This window comes from Phalacrocorax carbo, chromosome 1, assembly GCF_963921805.1.
Source record: "Phalacrocorax carbo chromosome 1, bPhaCar2.1, whole genome shotgun sequence".
NCBI lineage: Eukaryota > Metazoa > Chordata > Aves > Suliformes > Phalacrocoracidae > Phalacrocorax > Phalacrocorax carbo.
In genome coordinates this window covers 76,243,501-76,266,950 of record NC_087513.1, presented here as the reverse complement: position 1 = coordinate 76,266,950, position 23,450 = coordinate 76,243,501, and the positions used below count along the sequence as shown (strand labels likewise).

The window sequence follows — 23,450 nt, the reverse complement described above, 5'->3', positions numbered from 1 at the left end:
TTAGAAGTTATTTGACTGCTAACAAACAAATAGAAACAACAGGCCATTTCAACTACTTTAAACTCTTTAATAAGAACTTTGGGGAACAGACTTGCATTTGGTCAAATGAAAATTACTAGTTTTGTCCTCATTTTGAATGGACAGCTGCTTAACTTGCACAAATTAATTCAGCTGATAATTTTGCTTTAAGAACATGGATCTTCTCTCACTATCAAATATATAGAGTTTGAATATACTTATCATAGCCAAATTTAGAATGAGAACGCAAGGGACTTCTGGAGGCTACCTAGTCCAGCCAGGGAACCTCAAAGCAGGTCTAGTTAGAGTGGGTTGCTCAGGACTTGTCCAGCTGAGTCTTGAACATATCCAAGGATGAAGAGTCCTCCACCTCTCCAAGTGACCTGTTTTAGTGGTTCATCACTGTCACAGTGAGGAAATTTTTTTCCTTATATGGATCAGAATCTCTCATGTTTCCCTTGCACTTGGCTTGTGCACCTTTAAGAGTCCAGCACCATCTTCTCTATGCTTTTCCATTAAGTAGCTGTAGCTTTAGCCACACTCTTCCTAATACAGCCTGGTGTGCTGTGGGCTGCCTTTGCTGCAAGAACATGCTGCTGATTTGTGTTGTTCACTCAGATTCCCAGGTCTTCTGCAGAGCTTTTTTTATCCTGTCAGGATCCAGCCTGTTGAGATGGAGTAACTGTGAAGGTACAAGAGTCTGCATTTGCCTTTGGTGTTCATGAGGTTCCTGTCAACCTGTTTCTCAAGAGTTGAGCTCCCTCTGAGCAACAGCCCTCTATAATCTCTTACTTTGGGATCATCTACAGCCTTGTCGAGAGTGTGTTCTGCCCCATCATCCAGGTTATAAAGGCATTAAGTAATATCGGCCCTAGTATCAACCCCTCAGGATGTCAGTTGGGTTTTGTATGTGCAAGCACAACCCTCTGAGCCTGACAGTCCGGACAATTTTTCTATCCAGTCTATTTAGCCACCAGTTTGGCTGTGTGGATACTACGGGAAACTGTGTCAAAAGCCTTGCTATGGTTAGAGTAAGTAATGAAGCCTGTTGAGCAACAGCAGAGAAATTTTCCTTCTAAGTTTATCCTGGGTTTAAGCAGGTGTATTTCACTCTCACAGGATTAAATTACTGTGTATAAAAGGAGAATATAATGTCCGGAATGTGATTTCTCCCCATCCTGTCCCTTTTGTTTCCTTCAAAATTCTAAAGGGAAATTGTATGTTTCAAAACTTACTAGCGTGTATTTGCTTGTACTGATTGAGCTATCTGAACATTGCTGTAACCCTGAGCATGTTTCAACCTTACAGCATAAAATACTTCCCATTTGCATAGTATTTCTTGAATGCTTTGGAAACACTTAGTGCCTTGTTTCACAAAAGCTGTTGACTTTTTAATCTGGGTATTTGCAGTGATCACTTAACTAATTAGGTGCTTTGTTTTTTAGTGTAATATTGGTATTTATTTCCAGTAATTGATGACACTGAATTCGTTTAGATAAAACGGAATAGCAAAAGTGTCATTTCAGGAAAATAACAGGCTATTTTATTAGAGAAGGTGCAGAGGTTAGCAGTTCCTGATGCACAGTCCAAAGTTATATTAAAATTCCTCTTCATTTATTGCTTCTGAGGCTGAGAGCTTGACAGTAAAATTTTTAACAGTTTCCCCAAAATGCCTCTTAATTTACTTGTAAGCTATAATATGAAAATATGTACAAGATATTTGGTATACACATACAAGATGCCAAAAGCAAAGCTATACCCTTAGTATAATAAACCAAACCATTGCTATTATCTCTTTTTGAGATGTCTGTGAAGTTGGTCTGATGCACCGAAACTGTTCTCACCCTGGCTGAGCTGATTTTTCTTTGTTTTAATGTCTTCTTTCTTCCAATTATGTCTTTATTCATAACACTTGCAAAGCAAGAATTAAGGCAGACTTAATGATTGGAAATAAAATGGAAATACCAAGCCTTTTAGTAGGGATTCAGAGAAAACAATAAATGAGGTGGGTTTGTACTAATCTGATGTGATTCGGATGATTTTTAGAATAACATTTCTGTTAGCTGTGTATTATTTTAAAACCAAGAAGAAAGGGAGAGAATAGAGAATGGTATACTGAAGGTCAGATGTCCAGCAGCAATACCTCCTGTTCTCCTGGAGTTGCATCTGTTTTTTAAAATAACTTTAAGGTTACATAATCATTTTCTTAATCTTTCTCCAGCCTTTCTGGTTTGGCAGAAAATTGTTCATTCACTTCACAACAAGAGGGAGCTTGCTAATTGCGGCTGAAGGCGTACCTAGTGGTCAATTTGAGCAGCTGTAGATTCTGTTCCTGAAATGAGAGAATATGAGATAATACCACTTTTATTGGAATACTTTTACTTCCTCACATTGTTTGAACTAAAACATAAGCCGCAGTTTCAGAACCTAAGAAGGGTTGTGTAGTAATTAATGCAGTAGACAATACCTTCAGTGTGTTTGAGGCCCAGCAGTTCACCTGCTAATGCTCTGTATGTATCATTGTCAGCCGGCTTTACTTGTTTTCTCTTGTTAGAAATTCAGATTCCTGTGTGATACTTCAGGTGCTTCCTGAACCTTCCATTCAGGGGAGAGTACCTACGTGCATCTGAAAGTTCTACTGAGCACCCGTCCAAGCTTCAGAAGGTGCAACCGCTTCTGTAAGAATGGCAGTAGTAGGTTAGATGAGGTCTGTGCCAGTGGTATGTAGTGGGTGCCTTGGGAAGGGTGTGGGCACAGGATAGCATATAGTGATACTTCAGCCGTATTCTTTTTGGCTTTCAACAAGCTGTGTCTTTTGGTCCTATGAAATAAGAAAAACTTACTCCTTTCCTCATAATTTTGAAAATTCAGTTCATTGCTTTGGCAACAACTGAACACACTATTGTTCATACAGATCTAAATGAAGTAGTTTAGAAAAGAGAACCTGTGATCAGTTCCAGAAAGAACCAGTAATGTTCATTCTTAGTAGTAGCTAGTTCTGACCCTATTAGAGAGGTTCGACTGTATTTTTATTTTGCATTGGACTTTGAAATTCCCTTGTTGCTTTATCTGGTCCATCAGTACTGTACAAGATCCTTTTGCAGCCGTTTTCCACTTCTGTGATCATAAGTAATTTAATGTCAAACTGCCACCTTTCTGCTTGCCCTTTTTGTCCAGGCATGAATCCCTCTGGGGGACACACTGGTAACCTCCCACTTTTTATTACTATGGTCAGTAACTGATTTATTAAATGATCATTTCCTTTATTTCATGGCCATTTACTTCAGCTTTTATGAGGGACATTTGCATGAACTTTTTGAAAATCCAAGTCACCTGTTACCTCAGCTAGATCACCTTTCTGCATGACCCATGAAATCTCCAACCCTGTGAGGTAAACAACCATAGCAGTTGTGAAGGGCTATGGTGGTAGGTATTTCTAGAACCCCTATGCAGGAAACACTCACATTTGATTGCCCTGGCATAGATGAAATGGTATTGTGTGGCAAATGTAGGTGGGCTTTGCAAAGGGATGCTACTTCCAGCTGTACTTTTGCAAGTCCCTTGCATTGCTACTACAAGCAGGCTGACCTCAGCACAACTGAGTATTGAGTGTGCAGAGGGGTTGTCTGTAAATTACAGTCTAGTAACTGTTTGGCTTTGTACTGGGCCATGTTGTCGAGACGTAGACTGCTTTCAAGAGTGGGAAGCTCCAAGAAACCTCACCTGTTTGAAGTGGTTATGCTGCTTGATGTTATCAGTACAAACAGTGCATTAGTACTAAATAAAAATGTATTACTGATGTGTTGAACTGGTTTCAACTGGTTTTTAATGTTACTAAACTTCATTACCATATTGCGGGAGTAGGCATTTGGATGCTTGATCTTTCTGTTCTAGAGAAGATATTTTCTTTATGGATTATTTGTACTGGAATGATACGTGTCTGGGACTATGTTGTGTCTTTGAGGATATCCTTTACGGGGGACACGCCTAAAACTTCTTGAGCTACAACTGTCATAAGGCAACATTGTTATTATGCACTTGTAGCTGTGAGCAGTGACAAATTTTGGTCAGCGTGCCCAAGTCTTACAAAGGGCGTCAAGCGCAATTCATACGTGTCCTCTGGTTCTAAGGGAACCTTTGGCCCTGGGAGGGTAATGAAGATCTACCTTGTGTGACCTGTGACTACGCCTATATTCTGCTGTTTCTCAGCAGCAGTGTGAGGAGAAAGCAAAGAATGGGAGGCTTGATAAGTGAAGAACAGCACTAACAGAATTTTACCGAACTAAAAGCTTTGAAGGTTGGAAATGGCAGCACATGTTTTAGAGCTGTGAGATGGTAGGTGGCCACTGAACCTGTAATTCCACACAACAGCACGTAGATGCAAGTACCTACCTCTGGTTACTGAATCAGCCAAAGACCTAGACAACACATAGTTCTAGAGGGATCATCCTGAATGGTTATCCTTCTTTGCATTCATACATCCTGGCAGGACTGTCTGGCAAGATGGGAGCCTGAGGCTTTTGTAGGGTGTTTGGATAGGTGGGAGTAGGAGAAAGCATTGGAGCAGGTTGCTTTGCCTCTGCTGTATCAGCTCACGGAGCAGTTCTGGCACCCAGAAGTTGGGTGTGGTTTAACAGTTGGACTTCATGATCTTAAAGTCTTTTCCAACCTGAATGATTCTGATTCTATAAACAAAGTGTTACAGGGACAACCCATCTGCTTCAGGCCTAGCCTGGGTATGCAGAGAAGGAAGTATTAGCACAGAATCATAGAGGGAGGAGGTATCTCCAATCCAACCTTGTGCTGCAAGTGGAGTCAACATTGAATTAGAAGCAGGTTGAGCACTTTGGTTGGGTCCTGAAAACCTCCAAGGACAGATTTCAGTTGCTCTGGGAAAACTGCTCCAACGTTTGATTCTCCTCATCATGAAATCTTTTCTTTGTATAAAATCAGAACTGCGTTCTGGGTTGTTAGTAAGAAAAAAGCCCTTGGGTTTTGATTTGTGAAACAGCAACACCTGGTGTCATACTCTGGTATGCTGGCAATGAATTGCTCTGCATTTGCACCTGATCAGAGGGCTTGTAATATGGCCTGCCTAGGGAATGCTGTACTTGCCAGGCATTTGTTTGAGGGTACACATACAGCAGTCTTCCTCCATGTATGTTTGTCAGACCAGCTGGCATGGAAGCAATTTCTCAGTGGTTCTGTGTGCACTGAGAATCGAAATACATGTATTTTGGACATTCTTGGACATGACATTACTACACTGAGGCATAACTGGCAAAGCAGCAGTTGTGGTCTGCTTTCCCACCACTGCTATTCTTTCTCTATGCCTTCCCTCTTGCTGCAATCCACTCAAAACCACAAACTTGCTGCAGAACAAGAGGCACACCTCTATGCCCTGGAAACATTTATCACCTCTCAGGGCTCATTCTGATGGTTTCCATTATTTAGAATCTATTTTGCTTCTCCCCTGGGACTGAGCAATGTCACTATTAGGGGTGAATAAGAGATGGAGGCTGTTTCCAAAATATCTTTAACAAATGGGTATTCTTTCTCATGGACAAAGAAAATGACAGCACAATGTGCTGTGGATAACAGGACCAGGAAAGGAATCTGTGCTCCTTGGACAGTTTTTCTGTGAAGATGAAAACGTGGTGAGGATTGAGGACCTAAGCAATGTCAGACCAGGGGAGTCAGTCTTGCTCACGGTGCTGGTCTGCTACTGGGTCTGCATAAGGACCTGCACTGCATGTAACAGCTGCTCGCCAAAGTAGAGCATGCTCCAGTGCCCTGTCTATAGGCACCTTTGAAGGTTAGGTGTGGTGTGTTTTTATTTACTCAATCTGCAGACCAGCCAGTGAATTACAAGCACTGCCTTCCCCCTGATGGCAATGGACCACCTCATGCCTGCCTTTTACTGTTGCCTCCATGTGCTATATTAACCTTTCTCCCAGAAACTAGAGGCTGCTCTAAGATTACCTCCAGGACCTGCTTACCTCCCTCAGGTTCATAAGCATATGCTAAATGCTTTTCTTCCATCTTGTTGAGAACGCATCTCCTAGCAATCAGCTGAGCTTGCACTCTGCAACAGGAATCTGTCTAGCGTGCACATCAGCTGAGCTTGCAGCCAGCAACCGCAATCTGTTTAGTGTGCACATCCACCTATTTGAATTGTATGGCCTTAGGACAGAGGCACTGTGTGAGACCAAGTGGGGACAGCGCAGTGTGTTTCTGAACACTGTCAAGGGCTGATATGCTGCTGACCTCCTGGATGGAAACCTGGGAGCTGCGTGTGCGAGGAGCACCCCGACTCACAAGGAGAGAGGTATGACTTCCTGAAATAGGAGGCCAGCAAAAGACAGAAGAACCAGCTCCTACATGATGTTACTGGCCTGTGCTTCCCAAAGGTATAGTGTGGGTCTCCCAGGTTGCTGCAGTGGCAGGAGCTAGCTGCCTTTGTGCACCATTGCCTGGGGAGGCAGCAGCGCAGCAGGGGAAAGCATGGGGTGATAAGTAAGATCATCCTTTTCTAGGATCACGCCAGGCAGATCAATCTTATGTTAGTTGTTCCAATGAACTGGCAAGATTGTACCCCTCCTGGTTTTTTTAACAGTACTTACAAAGGTGATGTTATGGACTCTTCTTTTTCCTTTGTGGAAATTTCTTGGCAACTCTCTCTTCCTGTGAGGCCAGCAGCTGTAGGCTGGGCTGGCAATCTTCATGCAGTTAGATGGGATTTGGCCAGTATCTCTCAAAGGGAGCGCACGGTAGGGAGCACCTACGACTACACAGGCAATGCCTCCCTGAAATGTAAGCTTGACTTTGTAACGGATGTCTCTTGCTAGGCATTTTTTGATCCCAAGTGATTGTGAAAGGAGGTGATTATATTTGTTGGCATGGAATAGGCAACAACTTAGGCTTCTACAGGCTCAGGTGTTTTAAGTCTAGTGCCAATGTTACTTGGCTATATGCACACAGATGATGGATTTTGGGACAGCTATCCTACACTTTGATCAGGCCCCCTACCCGTGACAGTGCCAGAGTGAACAAAGTTAATCTGGAGTGAAGAGATTGCTGGCCTGCTGCCAGCAAATGTCCACACTCTGAGGAGTAAAATGGTCATGCGTTCAGCTTCTTGTCAGGATAACAGTGACTTGACTCCTAGTGATCAGCAAGGCACCACAGGGCCGGGGTGTGCCTCTGAGCCACAAGTGCTGAGGGCCCAGTGCAGGGATAGCCTGCAGCATACGCTCCAGCAGAAAGCCCTGAACCAGCACTCAAGACTGTTCGCTGTGTCCCGGCCTCATTGAGCATGGCCAGAACTGAGGCAGTAATGGGTCTCATCACCCTGAAGTACCTCCCCATCAACCGGTAAGAACTGGGGTGGTTAGATTATGGGAGACAGCAAACCTTGTGCTTGAGACACTGAAGGTGATGCAGGTTTGAGGCCGAGGGGCTGAAGCTAGATTTTCATGCAAAGCCTTGAACTTGACTACTTAGCTAGCTAGATAACTCAGTCTGTGGCCCTGTTTTTTAACAAAGTTAGAGCAGACATCTCTAAAGGTCCCTTCCAACCTAGGCTGTTCTGAAAGAAAATGATAGAATTACAGGAATTTTGTCTAAATTCTGGGGTTTTTTCCATATATGGATAACTAGGCAGGTAAGAGTGCATATGTCAGAAGAGGAAGGGAGAAGGGGGTACAGCCCTGTAAGCCTTGACAGACTCTGAAGGAGAGTGCTAAGATGCCAAGCTCTGAAGATCCTGCCATGGATCATCTTACCACTGCTGAGCTGAGTTCTGTTGAGCCACAATGTCTTTGTGCTGTTTTGCGAGGGTCACCCTTAAGGACTTAGTATCTTTTAGCTCAGTGCTGACCGTGAGGGACCTGGAGTGGCTCCTGCAGCACCTCTGCCGCATCCTAGCCAGTGTCACTGCAAAAGTGTTGTCTCTGCCTTTGCTGAGCTTCATGCTCCAAGTGATAATCCTCCTGTGCGCTGGAGCGTGAGGGAGCGGTGAGGGAAGCTCTCTGCACATCACCAAATTCAGTCCAGTGTGGTTCAGGCACTCAGGCTTTTCAAAGCAGGGGGATCAGTATGTTGCATGGTTCCTGATTATATTTCTATTATTCTGTTTCCTGTTCTGAGAGACTTTATGATTTCAGATTTATCATCTGAACACGCTTCCGAAAGCAATTAAAACCTGTCTTTCTGCTCTGCTGCTTTTGCGCTGACTCACTTGTTCCCGGCTGTGTTACCTTAAGGCTGGTGAAGAGAGAGAACAACGGTTTTAAGCAAAATATTTATGGGGCGCTTGCAACGTACTTGAGTCCAAGGGCAGAAACGGGTCTGTTCACAGACGTAACAACATCCTCTGTCACCTGGTTCGAGGTGAACATCGCTCCTACAGCTCTTCCACAGGCCGAGAGCGGAGCTCCTGCTGGTGTTCTCCCGCCGGATGTTTTTTTTCCCGGGGCCGGCGTGCCGTGCCGTGCCGTGCCGTGCCGTGCCCTCCTCACGGCGGAACCCCCGCCGCCCCCAGGCCGGCCGCCTCCTGCCCCGCTGCCGCTCCCCTCCGTCCCCCGCGGCGGTTGGAGCGCCCAACGGAAGGCGCTGACGCAGCAGAGCCGCTCGTCTCCGGGGCAACCGGGAGGCGGCGGGGGAGGGCAGCGTCGCCCCCGCTCGCCACGCCGGCGACCGCAGGCCGCGCCCCGCCGGGGCCGCCTCCCGCGTGGGGCGGGGCGAGGCGGAGCGGAGCGTCCCGCGGCGGCGTGGGGCGTCCTGGCGGTGCGAGCGAGCGAACGGGCGGCAGCGGCTCTCCTTTGCAGCCCTCACGCCTCCTCCCCGCCCGGCGCCATGTGCGAGCCCAGCAAGCAGGACATCGCCGCCATCTTCAAGCGGCTCCGCGCCGTCCCCACCAACAAGGTGAGGGCGCCGGGCCGGGGCCCGGGGCCCGGGGCGGGGGGGGGGGAGGCAAGGCAAGGGCTGCGCTCCGCAGTTGTGACACGTCGCACTGCCGGCGGGGCGGGGAGGGGAGTGCCCGCGGTCCGCCACGCCCCGCCAAGCCCCCGGCGACCCGGGCCGGCTGCCCGGGGGCCTCGGGGAGGGGAGGGAAGGCCCCCGGCGGCGGTGGGGGCCCGGGCGAGCAGCGGCACCCGGGGGCGGCCGTCCCGGGAGCGCGGGAAGCCCGCCTCGCCGTCGGCTGGGCAGCTCGGCCGGCCCGCGGGCGGGGTCCGCCGGGCCCTTTGGGTTAAGCCTTTAGTTGGGGAAGCGCAGCTCCCCTCGGGTACCCGCTGCGTAAGGATTGCCGGGAGGAGGGTCAGCTCGGCTCAGCAAAAAATAAAAAGCAAGGTCCAAAAGAGGGGCAACGTAGAGTCTGGAGTGTGTTCTCCTTTTTTCATTATTTTGGTTTTTTTTAATCAAAGACACAAAGCCCGTGGTGGCATAGCTGCTTCTGTGGTGATAAAAGTTTGGTCCCTTGCTTTTCTCATTGCATTGGACTTGTCCAGTGGCGACTTTGGTTTTTCAGTGTTGTAAAGCCCTGTTGGTTTCTGAGTATCCGTCTCGCAGGAAGGTGCGGGGTGGCCAGCTGGGAGCTGGGGAAGGTGCCTCAGGCTTGGGGTGACGTGGGAGAAGCGTTAGGCGGCGGAGCTACCTTCAGCAGCTACGTGCTCCTGTGCTGCCTTTTAGTGCCATCTGCTCCGTGGCATTGCGATCCACGCTGTGAGCGTGTCTGAGAAGTACACTCGGAAACAATTACGAGAAAACACTGTGGTTTTGTTTTCTGGGAATATGAGTCTAGAGGTCTGTCTTCGGTCCAAAACTGACTTCCATGCTTTGAACGCAAATCATTAGGACGGTGCAGGCAATGGACACATGCCTGGTTTCTCGGAAAGCGTAGCTCAAAGGTGAACACTCACCTAGTAGCTTCTAATACAAGTGTTCCTAAAACTTGCCTTTGCAATGGGGTGAAAAGTTCATCATGGAAAGGTGGTAGTCCCAACAGGGAGAGTCAAAGAGAAGATCTTTTACAGGCACCTGAAATTCACTGGCAATGAGTCTAAGAGATTGAGCAGTTCTGTAATGCTGTTGTGATGCTTTTTCTGTGTTGCGTTCACAAGAGAATGAGTAGGTACTGCCCATAGCTGGTTAGGATGGAAAACCCAAGGATGGAGTGCCTCGAACAGTTCTGAACTGATTGTTACTGAGTTAGACTTAGTAAGGTGGCGGTGGTACCTGTGGTTGCTCAGGCATATCTGTCTGTCCTTGCAGTCATGTCAGGTGCCATGGAAAAACTTAGTGCCAATGTTGACAAAGCAATACTGGCACAGTGTGTGCTGCCATTCACACTGGGTCGGTTTGAAAGAAGTAGCTCAGGTGCAGAGAACTCATTAACACTGCAGTGAAGCCCAGTCTTGTTGACCTGTAGAGACAGGAAGGAGAGCAGGAGCGGGAAACAGCAGCAACTTATATCTTACAGCTCCCCCATGCCCTGGTATCTGACCAGTCTTCTTAAGTTGCTGTCATCAGTTTATCCTCTTGTGTTTGATTACATCTTGTTTTGTTTCCTTTCTCTTGAGTTCTTTTTATGCGGTCCGCCTTTTTTTTACTTATAGCGCTTTTCTGCTGACAAACGTGAGATGTGGGAAAGGAATGCAAATATTGGAAAGGTTCTATATTAAAAGCTTAGTAACATGCTTTAACTGTATTGTTTATGTATATAATTTAGAAAGCACTGGTATCTCTTCAGTGCAGGGTCTGGGCTTGCTGACTGCCTACTATAAGCAGGCATGTACATTTACACTGTGCTGGGTGCTCTGCAGTAGTCCTTAGTGCACTGAGTTTAGGAAAATAATTCTCATTTAAATAAATGTGCTGTTTAATTTGGGGATTATAGTGTGTTTAAACTGATATTTGAGTAATTGTCTTGAAATTAACATATCTAATTTGATCTTAGTTTCCTTTGCTTTGTATGGTATGAGAAACAGCTTCTTTTGAGCTCTTGTTGTGTGTTTGGGTACTATGTAATATAGCACTGTCTGACAATGTAAACATGTTACAGTTATTAAATCGGATGTCTTTTGTAAGTACAAAAACGCTCGTAGTCCCTAAGCTACCCAGTATCGTTAACTTAAATGTTTGTAAAGCGCACTTGTTTTGAAGACTTGCACCCTGAGGCTGTGCCATACTATCTCTTTTAATCTGGCGTAAATCTGTTCCTCTGAAAGTGGTAGTTTTTCATTCCTTTCTCTCCAGTTCTTTCTTTTCTTTTGTTGATGGTAGTATACATGTCTCTGGAGACTGTGGTCAAGGATCTGAACTGGCTGAAAACTAAGTATGCGTGTTGTGGTGGTGGTTTATCAGTTTTTCAGTTTTGTTATTACAGCATGTGTTGTGGGTGGTGGAGGGTGGGGGTTTTGCCCTGGAGTAGTGTGTAATGCATCATGTCTCACTTAAGTCATTCTAAGACTGTGACACTTTCAAAATGGGCAGTCCTGGCATCTCCCTGTGGCAAACACTCCTGTTCCCTCCCTTACATTGGCATTACTGGTCATGTGGCTGCGATGTGAGTTGGACCTACCTTTGCTCTGAGTCAAAGCAGTGCAGTCCAGGTTTCCAGTGGGATCAACAAGTGTGATGATTATTGCTGATGCAAGAGAAGAAGGAAAGCGTATCTGGGTATGGTGGCTGGTAACTAAGGGAGTAGCTGCTTGGATTTGGATAACCTTTGACCGAGTGTGAAACTGCCTCCTGAGTTTTAGCTGGTTTAGTGTTGATGCAGCTGTATGGTAGCCTTGCATGCTAGGAATGGCAAGCACAAGGAGCTGCAGAGCTGCCAGCCGGTGGCAGTAGTCCTGCTACATGGGAGGCTGAAAGCGTCTACGTAACCATGACTGCAGGGATAAGCCTGCTGAACCTGCTCACCTGTTCTGAAGTGCCAAAACTAACATTTCCATAGGCTATATATTATTACACTTCCATATCCAATAACAACATATTGTATGTATTTATTAACATAGGTATCTTGTTCAAGGTGGATGTTGTATGATTTAACAACTGCTTGCTGTGGATTATACCCGAGTCTTTGCGTTTGCTCTGGTACAAACATCTCAATCAGGGCTTCTGTGGGTTTTTTTTGTTTTGGTTTTTTTTCAAAGTGCCTGTTGCTGAATCTAGGCTGTCCTGAAATGCTTTAACACAAAATAAGTAAAAGGAATGCAAGTGTATTTTAAAAGCAATAGATTATTTCAGCTTATCTTCAAACTTATTTTTATAATGATTTTAATATCTTAGTTGTGCCTAAATCAATAAAGAAAATCCACTTTATCTGGTTTTGCTACGGAAACGATTTTGTAGGGTGGCTCTGAAATTGGTTTTGATTTTGGTTTTTTTTTTCCAATTCTTGTTAAAATTTATGTGGTGGAACACACTTTAAAAATTGAGAAGACTAAGCAAAGTGAGTCTAAATGTGAATGAAACATGCTTCTATTTCTGTTGCATAACGTGATGGAAATGGCAGTTCTTATTACTTTCACAAGATAAGCAGATGTTCCTACTTGTATCGCAATCCTAAAAGCTATGGTTTTTATGCACGTGAATAATTTTCACAGGTTCTGGTAGACAATAGAGTGTCCTGCATGAATGAAGATACTGCTTTGTGGCAGCTAGCTTCCAAGGTGATGCAATTGACTTTAAGATGTTGAAATTAAGAAGTGTTTACACTTGTACTGGGGAGGTGGATCTTTAGGGATGTTTATAACTGAACTTTTTTAAACATGGGATTTTTTTTAACCACCCACTGATAATCAAGATTCTTGTTTCCCATTTATGCTCCAGGGAATTTCTACAAGACACACAACTCTGATTCGGCTTTGCTCTCCTATATTAGAAGCAAGATCAGGGCTGTTCTGTTTGCTTTGGTTTCAAGCAGAATATTCTGGTTTTTTGTCGTGTCATCCCTTTGGCCTTGTAAGAAAAAGCCTGAAAACAGCCAAGTTAACATGAAGATGAGGCTCATGTTGTTTTTTAAGGAGCTACTCTAAAGAATTGAGAGAATTGGGAAAAAGATAATGCGTTCTGACTGCTAAGGCTGTGTGCTTTCTTAGAATATGGCATACATGAAGAGTTACTCATTCTTCTTTTTCCCTAACTCCCTGTATATCATTCTTCCTTTTGTGCTTGTTTCAGGGTCTCCCTCTAACCCCTCCTTTTGTCGCTCATTCTGTGTAGCTTTTGTCTTATTTCTTCTTTCTGCTGTATGTTAGTGAATGACCCAATTTCCACATACAATAGTGGGATACATAAATATGTAGAAAGATAAAGGGGACTTGCACACACAGAAACTGTGACCTCCATGCTTTCTGTTTGTTACCACTCATTAGCCTAACTGAAGCTCAGATTTAAAATGTTGGTGTGTTGGAAAAGCTAATGTTGGATCTGCTGGTGGACTTTGCTTGTGCCTGATAAACTGTACAGCTTAATAGACCCACACTAGATTGAGTGTAGTCTCAGAGAGCTTCTGGGCACGTACTTGTAATTTGGGTGGAAGATAGGTGAGCGGACTTGAGTGCAAACTCAGGGCTTGTTTGACTGGGTATGTACAAAAAAATAGAGACGGAAATCTCTATTTAGTTGTATGAATGGAGCTTCTAGCAAGGAGACTTCTTAACCTGTTGGGGTTTTTTTTTCAGCCTAACAAGGAGGTGCTGGAAGCATTGTGGCCTGCTTGTAGGGTGTTCCATATGTCCCCAGCTGACTTGGAATAAAGTGGAATAAAGTTGTTCTTTCTTTGTTTTCCTTTCTGCAAATAGCTAAAACTTCCCTTGCTGTCTGAGGATGCAGTAGATTTATAGGAGGATGCTAAAGGATAAAGTTGCGTATCAGAACGCCATTGATTTGTGTGTAAAAGCTTGTCTCTCGGTAGAGTTATTTCTTAGTAGATGCCCACTGACTGTACCTATAGATGGGTGCTTTTACTGTAGAAGTACTACTTTGCAGCCTTTATAAATACCACAAGTGCTTTCATACAGGACTAGGTGTGTGCACATGGCATTAACTAGGAATAGATGTTTCTGTTTAAATTTTTGTTCTTTGTTACATTTGAAAGTGAAATTGTATCAGATAAATTTTTTGTTCTTGCTTTCCTTGGCCAAAGAAATAAAAAATTCAGAATAACTGAAGCAGGACCTGAAAGTTGTGGTCTGCAGACCTGCAAAGTGTATGAGATGTAGACACAGATACCTCTCGTAGTTTTGGATGAATGTTAGAAGTCTAACATGGTGGCAGAGGGTAGGAAATTCTTGGGTTTGTCTATACAATAATTGTAGGCATATTTGCTTTTTTAATGGTCTATGATATGGACAGTTAAAAGGTTGATACAGCAATACACGTGTGCTACATGATACAAATAGTCATGTCTGGCAGAGAGTGCTCAGCTAAGCAATACACAGCATGAACGTTTTCTTTGCACCGCTGGATTTCAGAGACTTGCTCTAAGGTTCAAGGATTCTCTATAGGAGAGGAGATAATGATGTCATTAGTGCTGCTGATAACTGCAGTTGGAGAAAGAGTAGACTCAGTGGTATGTCAGGAAGAGAACCTGCCCTTGGGAAAGTATTTCTTAAACACTTTCATATTTCAGTAGTGCTGGAAGTAGTGTGTTAAATGTGTGTTTGACCTACACTGATGTGGGTTCTCTGACCCACGGTTTCTCAAGCTGTGGCCCATGTGTACACTGGTTATAGTCAGAAACTGGAAAGGCATGTAGTCCTGTCTAGTTAGGAGTCAAAGTCACAAAAGTGATTTCACACACTAGTTGAAGACACACAAGTGTGGGCAGGTTGCATAACTCCTCTTTATATTTATAAAATTAGGATAATATGAAGTTGTCATGTCACCAGATGCTGTAAGGATGAGTTAATTAAGTTTGATCACTTCATCACAAGGTGTTAGCATGACCTATAATACAGCTATAAGACGTGGTTATCCTGAAGTCCTTTTACTGATCTTCATTTTCTTTAAGGTATGTTTTGATTGCGGAGCGAAGAACCCTAGCTGGGCAAGCATAACATATGGAGTTTTTCTCTGTATTGATTGTTCAGGAACTCATCGATCACTTGGTGTTCATTTGAGTTTCATTCGGTAAGTAGTTCGTATATTTTTCTAGTCAAAACTGCATCTTTTGATGTTTTTGTTTGTTTGTTCAAATAGCTGCTTGGAGAGGAAAACCCATTCTTCTCTCAACTATACTGATTCAGACTTTTTTAATGTTTGTATTGGCTTTGATGTATCTGATAGCTGCTTGGGAGTTAGGTAAGTAGGTAGGGTTCAGTAGAATTTATACCATGCACCGTCCCCTTCACCTGCTTGTTGTGTTTAGTAGTGCGCATTTGTTGGCAGATTTGTTTCTACATTGAAGATGATGAAAATGAAGAACCGAGTAAGCGTGTTGAAGTGTTTTATCATTCCTCTAAATCAAGACTGAGGCAAACGTTAGGTTATCATCTTCAGCAGCGTATTGCTCATAAAGATAATCTGACCCCCTAGCACGCCAATGTAGAGAGCTAAATAGCATTTTGCCAGCTTTGCTTCCTGAAGTAGTTCATTGTGGTGTCACCTGACTGCTAGTACTGGGGTAGTGTAAGGAGCTACCCTCTTTGGCGACGGTTTAGCTCAATCAGTTGGTGCAGTAAATCAGCACCCTGAGCTTGTCACATATCAGGCGAGTGTCCTAACTGGGGGCCTTTTTGGCCTAATCAAAAATTACATATTTGAAACAGAAGGTTCTGCTTGAAGTGAGTGAGAGCAATGCATTCAAGAATGGATTGCAGATAAAAGCAGCCATTTTCCATCAACTTAAATCCATAGTCTTCCTCTGCCGCCTTTTCACTGTATACAAGAGGCCTCTCAAAAATCCATTCCTAATGATCACAGTATTAATTCTTCTCATACTCACTGGGCCCCAAATTTTTGTCGTGATACGACATTTGAATTGTCGCTTTGTCCGTTACACGTGATTGTCATCTGCTGTTGACAGAGTTCAAATATGATTCCTGAAAATGTATCTTACTAGTGCATTTTGAAAGGAAAAACCTGTCAGCCAGAGGGTGCAATTTTTTCAAACTTACAGTTTGAAAAACTGTGGCAGTTCTATATGACTTTGTTAATTTATTTTACACATTGTGTATTTTTGCAGATCTTTTTTCTATAGATGCGTGTTTTTCACTTTAGAAAAAAAAAGGGGGGGAGATAAACACTTTACAGAAAAAAATTTTAAATGGCTTTGGAAATAACATTAAAAATGTTTCCTTATGTTTAGATCTACAGAACTGGATTCCAATTGGTCTTGGTTCCAGCTGAGATGCATGCAAGTTGGAGGAAATGCAAATGCTGTATGTACTCTTGAGTATTTGCTTTGCACATTGAAGCTTGTTAGGTTTGGAAGCTATTGTCTGTCCTTAGTAAGAATTCTTCTGAATGCTGATTTCACCCTTCATACTTGCAACGTTTTCCTCTTGGTATAATCTGCAAATGTTGTTTTTTTTTTTCCCTTAGAAGTCATTAGTAAAAATCACTTAAAATGCCAGATCAGATTCCTTGTCCATACATGTCTAATTTAACAGTGACATATTGACAGCTGCTGAATGATGTCTTTCCAACAGCTTGTAAACCTAGCTTATGGTCATTTTCCTGTGACCATATATCCTTACCTGGTTTATGAAAATATCATGCCAAAAATCATGTCACTGTCAAGAGTCACACTGAAGTCAAGATCTGACTTATACCTGACGTACAGCTGAAGTCAGGATAAGACATACTACACTGACAGAGAGGAAATAGTGTTTTTGTTTTGGCCAATTCATGTTGGCTGTTACTTCCAACTTTATTTTTTATGTACTTACAAGGAAGTTTTTTACACAATATTTGTGTAAATTGAGGTTGAGTGTTGTATTTTTCTCAATCTCCTTTTTAAAAGAGGATGTTTTCCTTTGTCAGCTCTTTTGGAATCTTGCCTTTTTTCCCATGTTTTTTCAAAGATTGAAATAACTGAGCTTGCTTCCCTAAGTTGACCCACCCAGTGAGGAAACATGCAACTTCCCTAATCAATTCCTACTTTTATTCTAATTCCATGAATGCTTACCCCTTATCTTTCTTCATTTGTGCATTGTCCTTAATGTTGTTTCTTTAAAAAACTGCATGCAAACTTGCTTTCCGTAGGCTTTTTCCTAAGAATTTTGAGCTTGCTGAATCTGCTTTCCTTAAGTCTAACACTTCCATATTCTGCTGGTGTTTCTAATTTTTTTTCCAATTTTTCCATACAAAGAATTATGAAATCCAGGTCATTATTATTTATCTTCCATTTCTGCATTTTCCAATCAACCTTTTTTTTTTTTAAATTAGGCATTCAGCAGGTCGCTGTCTCTGGCTTACAGATCTGAGCAGTTGCATGCCTTCTTGAGAAATTAAGTGTTATCTTCTCCCTCTTTATCTTCTGCCTTTCTAAGTTACTCCTTTCTTTATTAATACTTCTGTTAAATGATTTTACTTACCAAGTTTCTGTTATCTCACTTAGTACATGAAAATCACAGTATTGACTAATCAGAAGAGGGAGATTTTTTATGAAAAATATTTTCATTTTTAGCAAAAGGTTTTAAGGCAGTCAGAAGGAAGAGGTGGCAAAGTTTGAAAAGTACTTCAGTTAATCTTGGAAAGCATATTGCTAGAAGTTTAATGATAAGCCTTTACTATTTAATTCTATCACTTTTTGTCTTTCTGCTTGGATGTCACTGTTTCCTATCATACATTGTACCAAGAGGTCTAATATACCCACACCCACCTCTCAAATACCTCAAATTCACAATAGCCTGTTTTGGATTACCTAGAAAGATTAATACTTGAAACTTTAAAGACAAGTTTAGTAAAATGTCTGGACATTTAAATAATAAAATTAACATCTTTCCTGTAATTGCATTTTAAAAATAATTCCCTTTTTATTCCATTTAAGTACCAAATTCTGTTTTTACTAACTACAGTTTAGAAGCACTATCAGATTAACATTAGTCATTTGTATTCTCTAATTGCCTGGCGATGCTGAATCTTGAGTAATGGCAGTCCTGAGCTTTGTAGCTACATACCAGATTGCTAGAAAATCTGAAGTGTTCTTAGTTCATTTTGTTTTCAGAACAAATCTCTATGATGATCAGAATTAGGGTTTACAGAAAAAAAAAAAAAGCTTTGAATATCAAGTTGATAGGTGTGTATATTTAAATGCAAAGATGCACAATAATTTTGGCACCTGTGATGTTTACAACTGTTTGTGTTGTAATCACAGAAGTTGACTGTCATTATCGCTCTCTTGCATGGTTGTTGCTTAATTTCTATACAAAGTCTGGTACTTGTACACTAGATTGCTGCAACTGCAAAGCATAGTATGAGGTCATAACCGTAGGTTATCTAGATTTGCTGATCCTATCAGAAACGTGATTATTATCTTTTACTGTAATAACAGCAAGGTAGTAAGAACACTGACGTGTTCTGTGCAAGAATGTATGACGTGATTTGCTAGCCAGTTCTAGGTACTGAAAAAATGCCCAGCTTTTCCATGTCTTCATCTTTCAAACAACTTTTTTTTTCCCCCCTCTTTTTCTCCACATTGTGGAACTTTGATATAAGTGTATTGATTTGCTTTTGGTTTAAGATCCTAAATATGAACAAAATTTTTCATTGATACTTTTATATAAGTATACAAGCATATAAATATATATAGGTACATACATACGTGTATAGATGTACTTTTCTTTGAAGGAAGGCCATTTTCATACAGTCATTTTGATGCTATTGAACATACATTGTTCGTGCAAGAGAGGAAGCCAAGCAATGACTCTTAGACTATCAGGAATGTCCTTTGAAGCACAGGTATTGGCAATCAATTACCTCTTCCTTTCTACAGTTCGCTGCAGACCTAGGAGTCTTTGTGTATGGTGGGGAGCTTGTGTTTGTATATGCTTTTAAAATGTCCCACTAATGTATTTGTTTTTTCTGTTGTTTTATTTAGATGTAGAGAAGTTGCCAGAATGGAGTTTTCTTTTTACTTTGGAGGTCTACATAGACTTAATAACTTAAAAGATTAAATTTAGATAGGGGAGCAGAGTATTTTGCTGCACTGCAATAGATTTTTATGTTAAATGCCATAAGGTTTTAAACCTGTTTCTCATAGCATTTTCTGTTTTCTGCTTCATAGTCTGCTTTTTTCCATCAACATGGGTGCACAACGAATGATACCAATGCAAAGTATAACAGTCGTGGTGCTCAGCTTTACAAGGAGAAGATTAAATCGCTTGCAACTCAAGCAACAAGAAAGTACGGTACTGATGTGAGTAGTGTGTGTCCTATGTTGTTTAGATTTCTAAAAAACGTTCCCTTCTTTCCCTCTACAGTCATTTTACGTTTATAATAAGTAGTGCAAAAGATTATATGTCTTTGAGTGGTACTGGTACATATAGCAGTGAATAGGCAAGCTGGGGTGTAAACTATTTGCAGCTATTTTTTTCTTTTTTTTTTTTTTAAAAAAAAAGAATATTAAGATAGAGCTCAGCCTGATATTTCAGGATCACTTCTGGGTTACTCAAAACATTAGTTGTTACGTTTGCAGTAACTTAGAGGAGTTCCAGACAGAAACTACAGGTATTCTTGAGAACAGAAACAGCTTTGTTTTGCAGGTGTGTTCCAAAATTGTGTTAGTGGCATTGCATAAAAAATGTCAGCACTTCTCCGTGAACTATATAATGGTCTTACTTTTGCTTTTCTGGAACTGAATTATTATTGAGAAGTATAGCATGTAAAAATATAAAAGTGCTAATAGAATTAACTAGAAAATATTTGTGATTTAAGTGGGATTTGATTTGAACAGGTACACGTGTTTTTTGCCTTTTTTCCTACAAAAATAATTTTTTGAAAAATTAGCAGGTTATATATGTCATGAACTTGCTGTTCTCCATTTAAAAATGGTGAAACATTCCATGCATCCTATGAAAACCTTAAGTTGGGCGGCTGTCAGGAAGAGCTTATTAGCAAGTATGCAGAATTAGTTTACTGAGGTGTTAAATAAGTTTGACAGCAGTTCTCTTCTGCCTACACAGAAAGCACGTTTTGATAGTTTAATTCAGCTTGTTAAAGTCCGTGACTTTAACATTTGAAATTGATCAGATGAGTTGGAATTAGAAGAAAAGCATCTATGCATCAAATAGCATGAAATGTAATGGATTATAATAATTCTATATTAGGAATGTTACAGACAATATAGGTCATATCACTAACTTCAGAGAATATTTATGTTAACTACTAAACAGCTTTAGATGTAAAATATGTGCATTTAAGTTGACGGCAAGTTCCCCAAATGGCACTTTGAAAAACTGTGATTATCTTTTTTCAATTACAGATTCCACCCAATTGTTTTATATTAATTATGCATTTATTATTTTAAAATTTTAGTAAATATATTTTCAAATAATATATGCAAGCTTAAGTGGTTATGTGCTATCTAAATTGCTGAAGTAGATAATTAGATTTAGTACCAACCATCTGCCTCCTGTCATATTTTTAAAAATTTCATCTCTAACTTACTGATTCAGTTGATTGTTGAATGATGAGGTAAGTTTTTTGCGTATTCAGGAACCTTTTTGACAGAGGTCATTATTTTTGGTCATGTATCTTTTGTACATAGTAAAAAGAACCATAAGAAATGATTTGCATATAAGTAACCTTGGAGTGCAAATCACGTCCTGTTCTGCACAATGCTAAGAATGACCTGCGGCACTGCGGGCCCTCCAGCCTTCCCTGAGATCAGGCATAGCTCAAAAATGTTAGCTAGCATCCTGAAAAATCTGTTTTAACTGTAGCAGAGGTTTTGGGACTCTGAGACTAGGTGGGAAAATCCATCAGTACCAGGCCACACTGATACAACTCTGAAAATTTTTTCTAATGATTGCTAGTGTTATGTTTTCAGGCTTTTTTTTTTTTGCTTTGGGCAAAATAAAAATATTAGAGAGAAAATACCTTATATGAGAATATGAAAAATCTTCCTTATTATTAAGCTCTAGTGATACTAAATATTGTCAGTATTACTGCAGCAGAGCTTATACTGAGCATTTTCTTAGGAAGGAAATCAGTAATGTGAAGGAACACATCAAAGATGCATGAAATAAATAAAAATGAATGTCACATATTGAAGCTCAAATAAATTTGTAAGGAAAATTATGTCCTGGGGAAAAAAAAGCAATAAATTTTTAACCTGAAAAAAAGAAGAGTAAGCTTAAGACTAGTGCATTTGAAAAAAAAATATTCCTGCAGTTGTCCTGTAAAATTCTCTCTCTCTCTTTTAATTCTAGCTGTGGACAGATGGATGTGGAATGCCACCTGTATCACCTCAAAACAAAGAGGAAGACTTTTTTGCATCCCATGTTTCTCCCAAGGTATCAATTACCTGTATTTAATTCTTGTTAGCTTTGTAAACACTAATGTTAACTAGGTGCTCTATGATGGAGATTAAACCCTGAAAGAAAACCTTATAGAGAAAGGGTAGGTCAGGGAGTTAACATTTATCTGGTTTTACTGCTGTGGGTCTCAGAATTCTTCCTGGATGTGAACCACTTTCTAACGGGATAATTTAGAATGACCCAAATAGTAGCTAAATGTGGAATGAAACTATATATTTTTTTGTAGGCATACAATTCCTCTTGGACTCATAATTCCTTACTTGGGAGTGCCCTGATTTAACTTTTTAACAGTTAACTGTGATAACTTTGGTTTTCAATCAGTAAAGTTTAACAGTTCTTAAAACATTTGCTAAAGCAGAAGCATTTTTTTCTTCCTCCAAAACACTTACATCCTCTTTTGAAAAAGTTAAAGTAACTTTCTGAAGGCTATTGATACTGTTGGTTTTCATTTAATTAATCCTTAAGGTGATACATGCAGTGTTTATTTCACAGATTAATGTTTCAGAGACTCTCTTGAGTTTGGTATTTGAAAAATACTGGTGAAAACAACTCCAATAATTGTGATCTTAAACTTAGAGCAATTATTATTACACCTAGTATATTACAACAATAGTAAGTGTTCTAGTATAATCGCTTTCTAGTACAGTGCAGTCTGTGAACACCTAAAATACAAGTATGATCATGAGTCATATTTTGGTATAGAGAAGAATGCAAAGAGCTTGGGTATTAGATGAAGATCTAATGAAGATGGTGGTGAATGGAGTCAAATCCAGTTGGCGACCGGGCACAAGTGGTGTTCCCCAGGGCTCAGTGTTGGGGCTGGTCCTGTTCAATATCTTCATTGATGATCTGGATGAGGGGATTGAGTGTACCCTCAGTAAGTTTGCAGATGACACCAAGCTGGGTGGAAGTGTTGATCTGCTGGAGGGCAGGAAGGCCCTACAGAGGGACCTAGAGCCAACGGTATGAGATTCAACAAGGCCAAGTGCTGAGTCCTGCACTTGGGTTGCAACAACTCCATGCAATGCTACAGGCTTGGGGAGGAGTGGCTGGAGAGCTGCCTGGAGGAAAAGGACCTGGGGGTGTTGGTTGACAGCCGTCTGAGCATGAGCCAGCAGTGTGCCTAGGCAGCCAAGAAGGCCAATGGCATCCTGGCTTGTATCAGGAATAGTGTGGCCAGCAGGAGCAGGGAGGTGATGGTGCCCCTGTACTCGGCACTGGTGAGGCCGCACCTCGAGTACTGTGTGCAGTTTTGGGCCCCTCACTGCAAGGAGGACATCGAGGTGCTGGAGCGTGTCCAGGGAAGGGCAATGAAGTTGGTGAAGGGTCTAGAGAACAAGTCTTATGAGCAGCTGCTGAGGGAGCTGGGGTGGTTTAGTCTGGAGAAGAGGAGGCTGAGGGGAGACCTTATCGCTCTCTACAGCTACCTGAAAGGAGGTTGTAGCGAGGTGGGGGTCGGTCTCTTCTCCCTAGTAACAAGCGATAGGACGAGAGGAAATGGCCTCAAGCTGCACCAGGGGAAGTTTAGGTTGGATATTAGAAAAAACTTCTTCACTGAAAGGGTTGTCAGGCATTGGAACAGGCTGCCCAGGGAAGTGGTGGAGTCTCCATTCCTGGAGGTATTTAAAAGAAGGGTAGGTGTGGTGCTTGAGGATATGGTTTAGTGGTGGTGGACTTGGCAGTGGTAGGTTAACGGTTGGACTCGATGATCTTAAGGGTCTTTTCCAACCTTAACGATTCTATAAGATTAGCCCTTGTTGTGAAAACTCTTCACTGGTTCATATGCGTGTTAATTCCCCTGTCATGACATGGTTGTGCATGTGCATTAGCAGCAAGTAATAAAAATGTATGCAAGTTGCTCATATCTGCATCTGGGTAAATAACACAGTAAAAATGATGTGACTTTTTAGTGACTTTCTAGTGTATATGGGATGCTTA

At 41.8% G+C, this 23,450-nt stretch overlaps 1 protein-coding gene and 1 long non-coding RNA gene across 4 annotated transcripts in view; one reads left to right on the top strand and one right to left on the bottom strand.

Moving 5' to 3' along the window:
• Positions 1–46: 46 nt before the first annotated feature.
• LOC135315035 (uncharacterized) lies at positions 47–8,567 on the bottom strand. The gene is made up of 2 exons (XR_010374477.1): positions 7,803–8,567; positions 47–2,350 (listed from the first exon to the last, which is right to left on the bottom strand). It is a non-coding gene; the product is annotated as an uncharacterized LOC135315035 (long non-coding RNA).
• A 248-nt stretch (positions 8,568–8,815) lies between these two features.
• ARFGAP3 (ADP ribosylation factor GTPase activating protein 3) overlaps positions 8,816–23,450 on the top strand; it is a 35,928-nt gene continuing 21,293 nt past the window's right edge. Inside the window, exons 1-6 of one of the 3 annotated variants that reach the window (XM_064460734.1) lie at positions 8,816–8,943; positions 15,041–15,159; positions 16,337–16,409; positions 18,823–18,933; positions 19,259–19,390; positions 21,405–21,488. In XM_064460734.1, coding sequence (XP_064316804.1) covers positions 8,875–8,943; positions 15,041–15,159; positions 16,337–16,409; positions 18,823–18,933; positions 19,259–19,390; positions 21,405–21,488 — 588 coding nt within the window. In that variant the 5' untranslated portion in view covers positions 8,816–8,874. Of the gene's footprint in view, positions 8,944–11,676; positions 11,698–15,040; positions 15,160–16,336; positions 16,410–18,822; positions 18,934–19,258; positions 19,391–21,404; positions 21,489–23,450 lie in introns of those variants that run through there. The other 2 variants (XM_064460743.1, XM_064460751.1) reach the window with 2 other exon arrangements.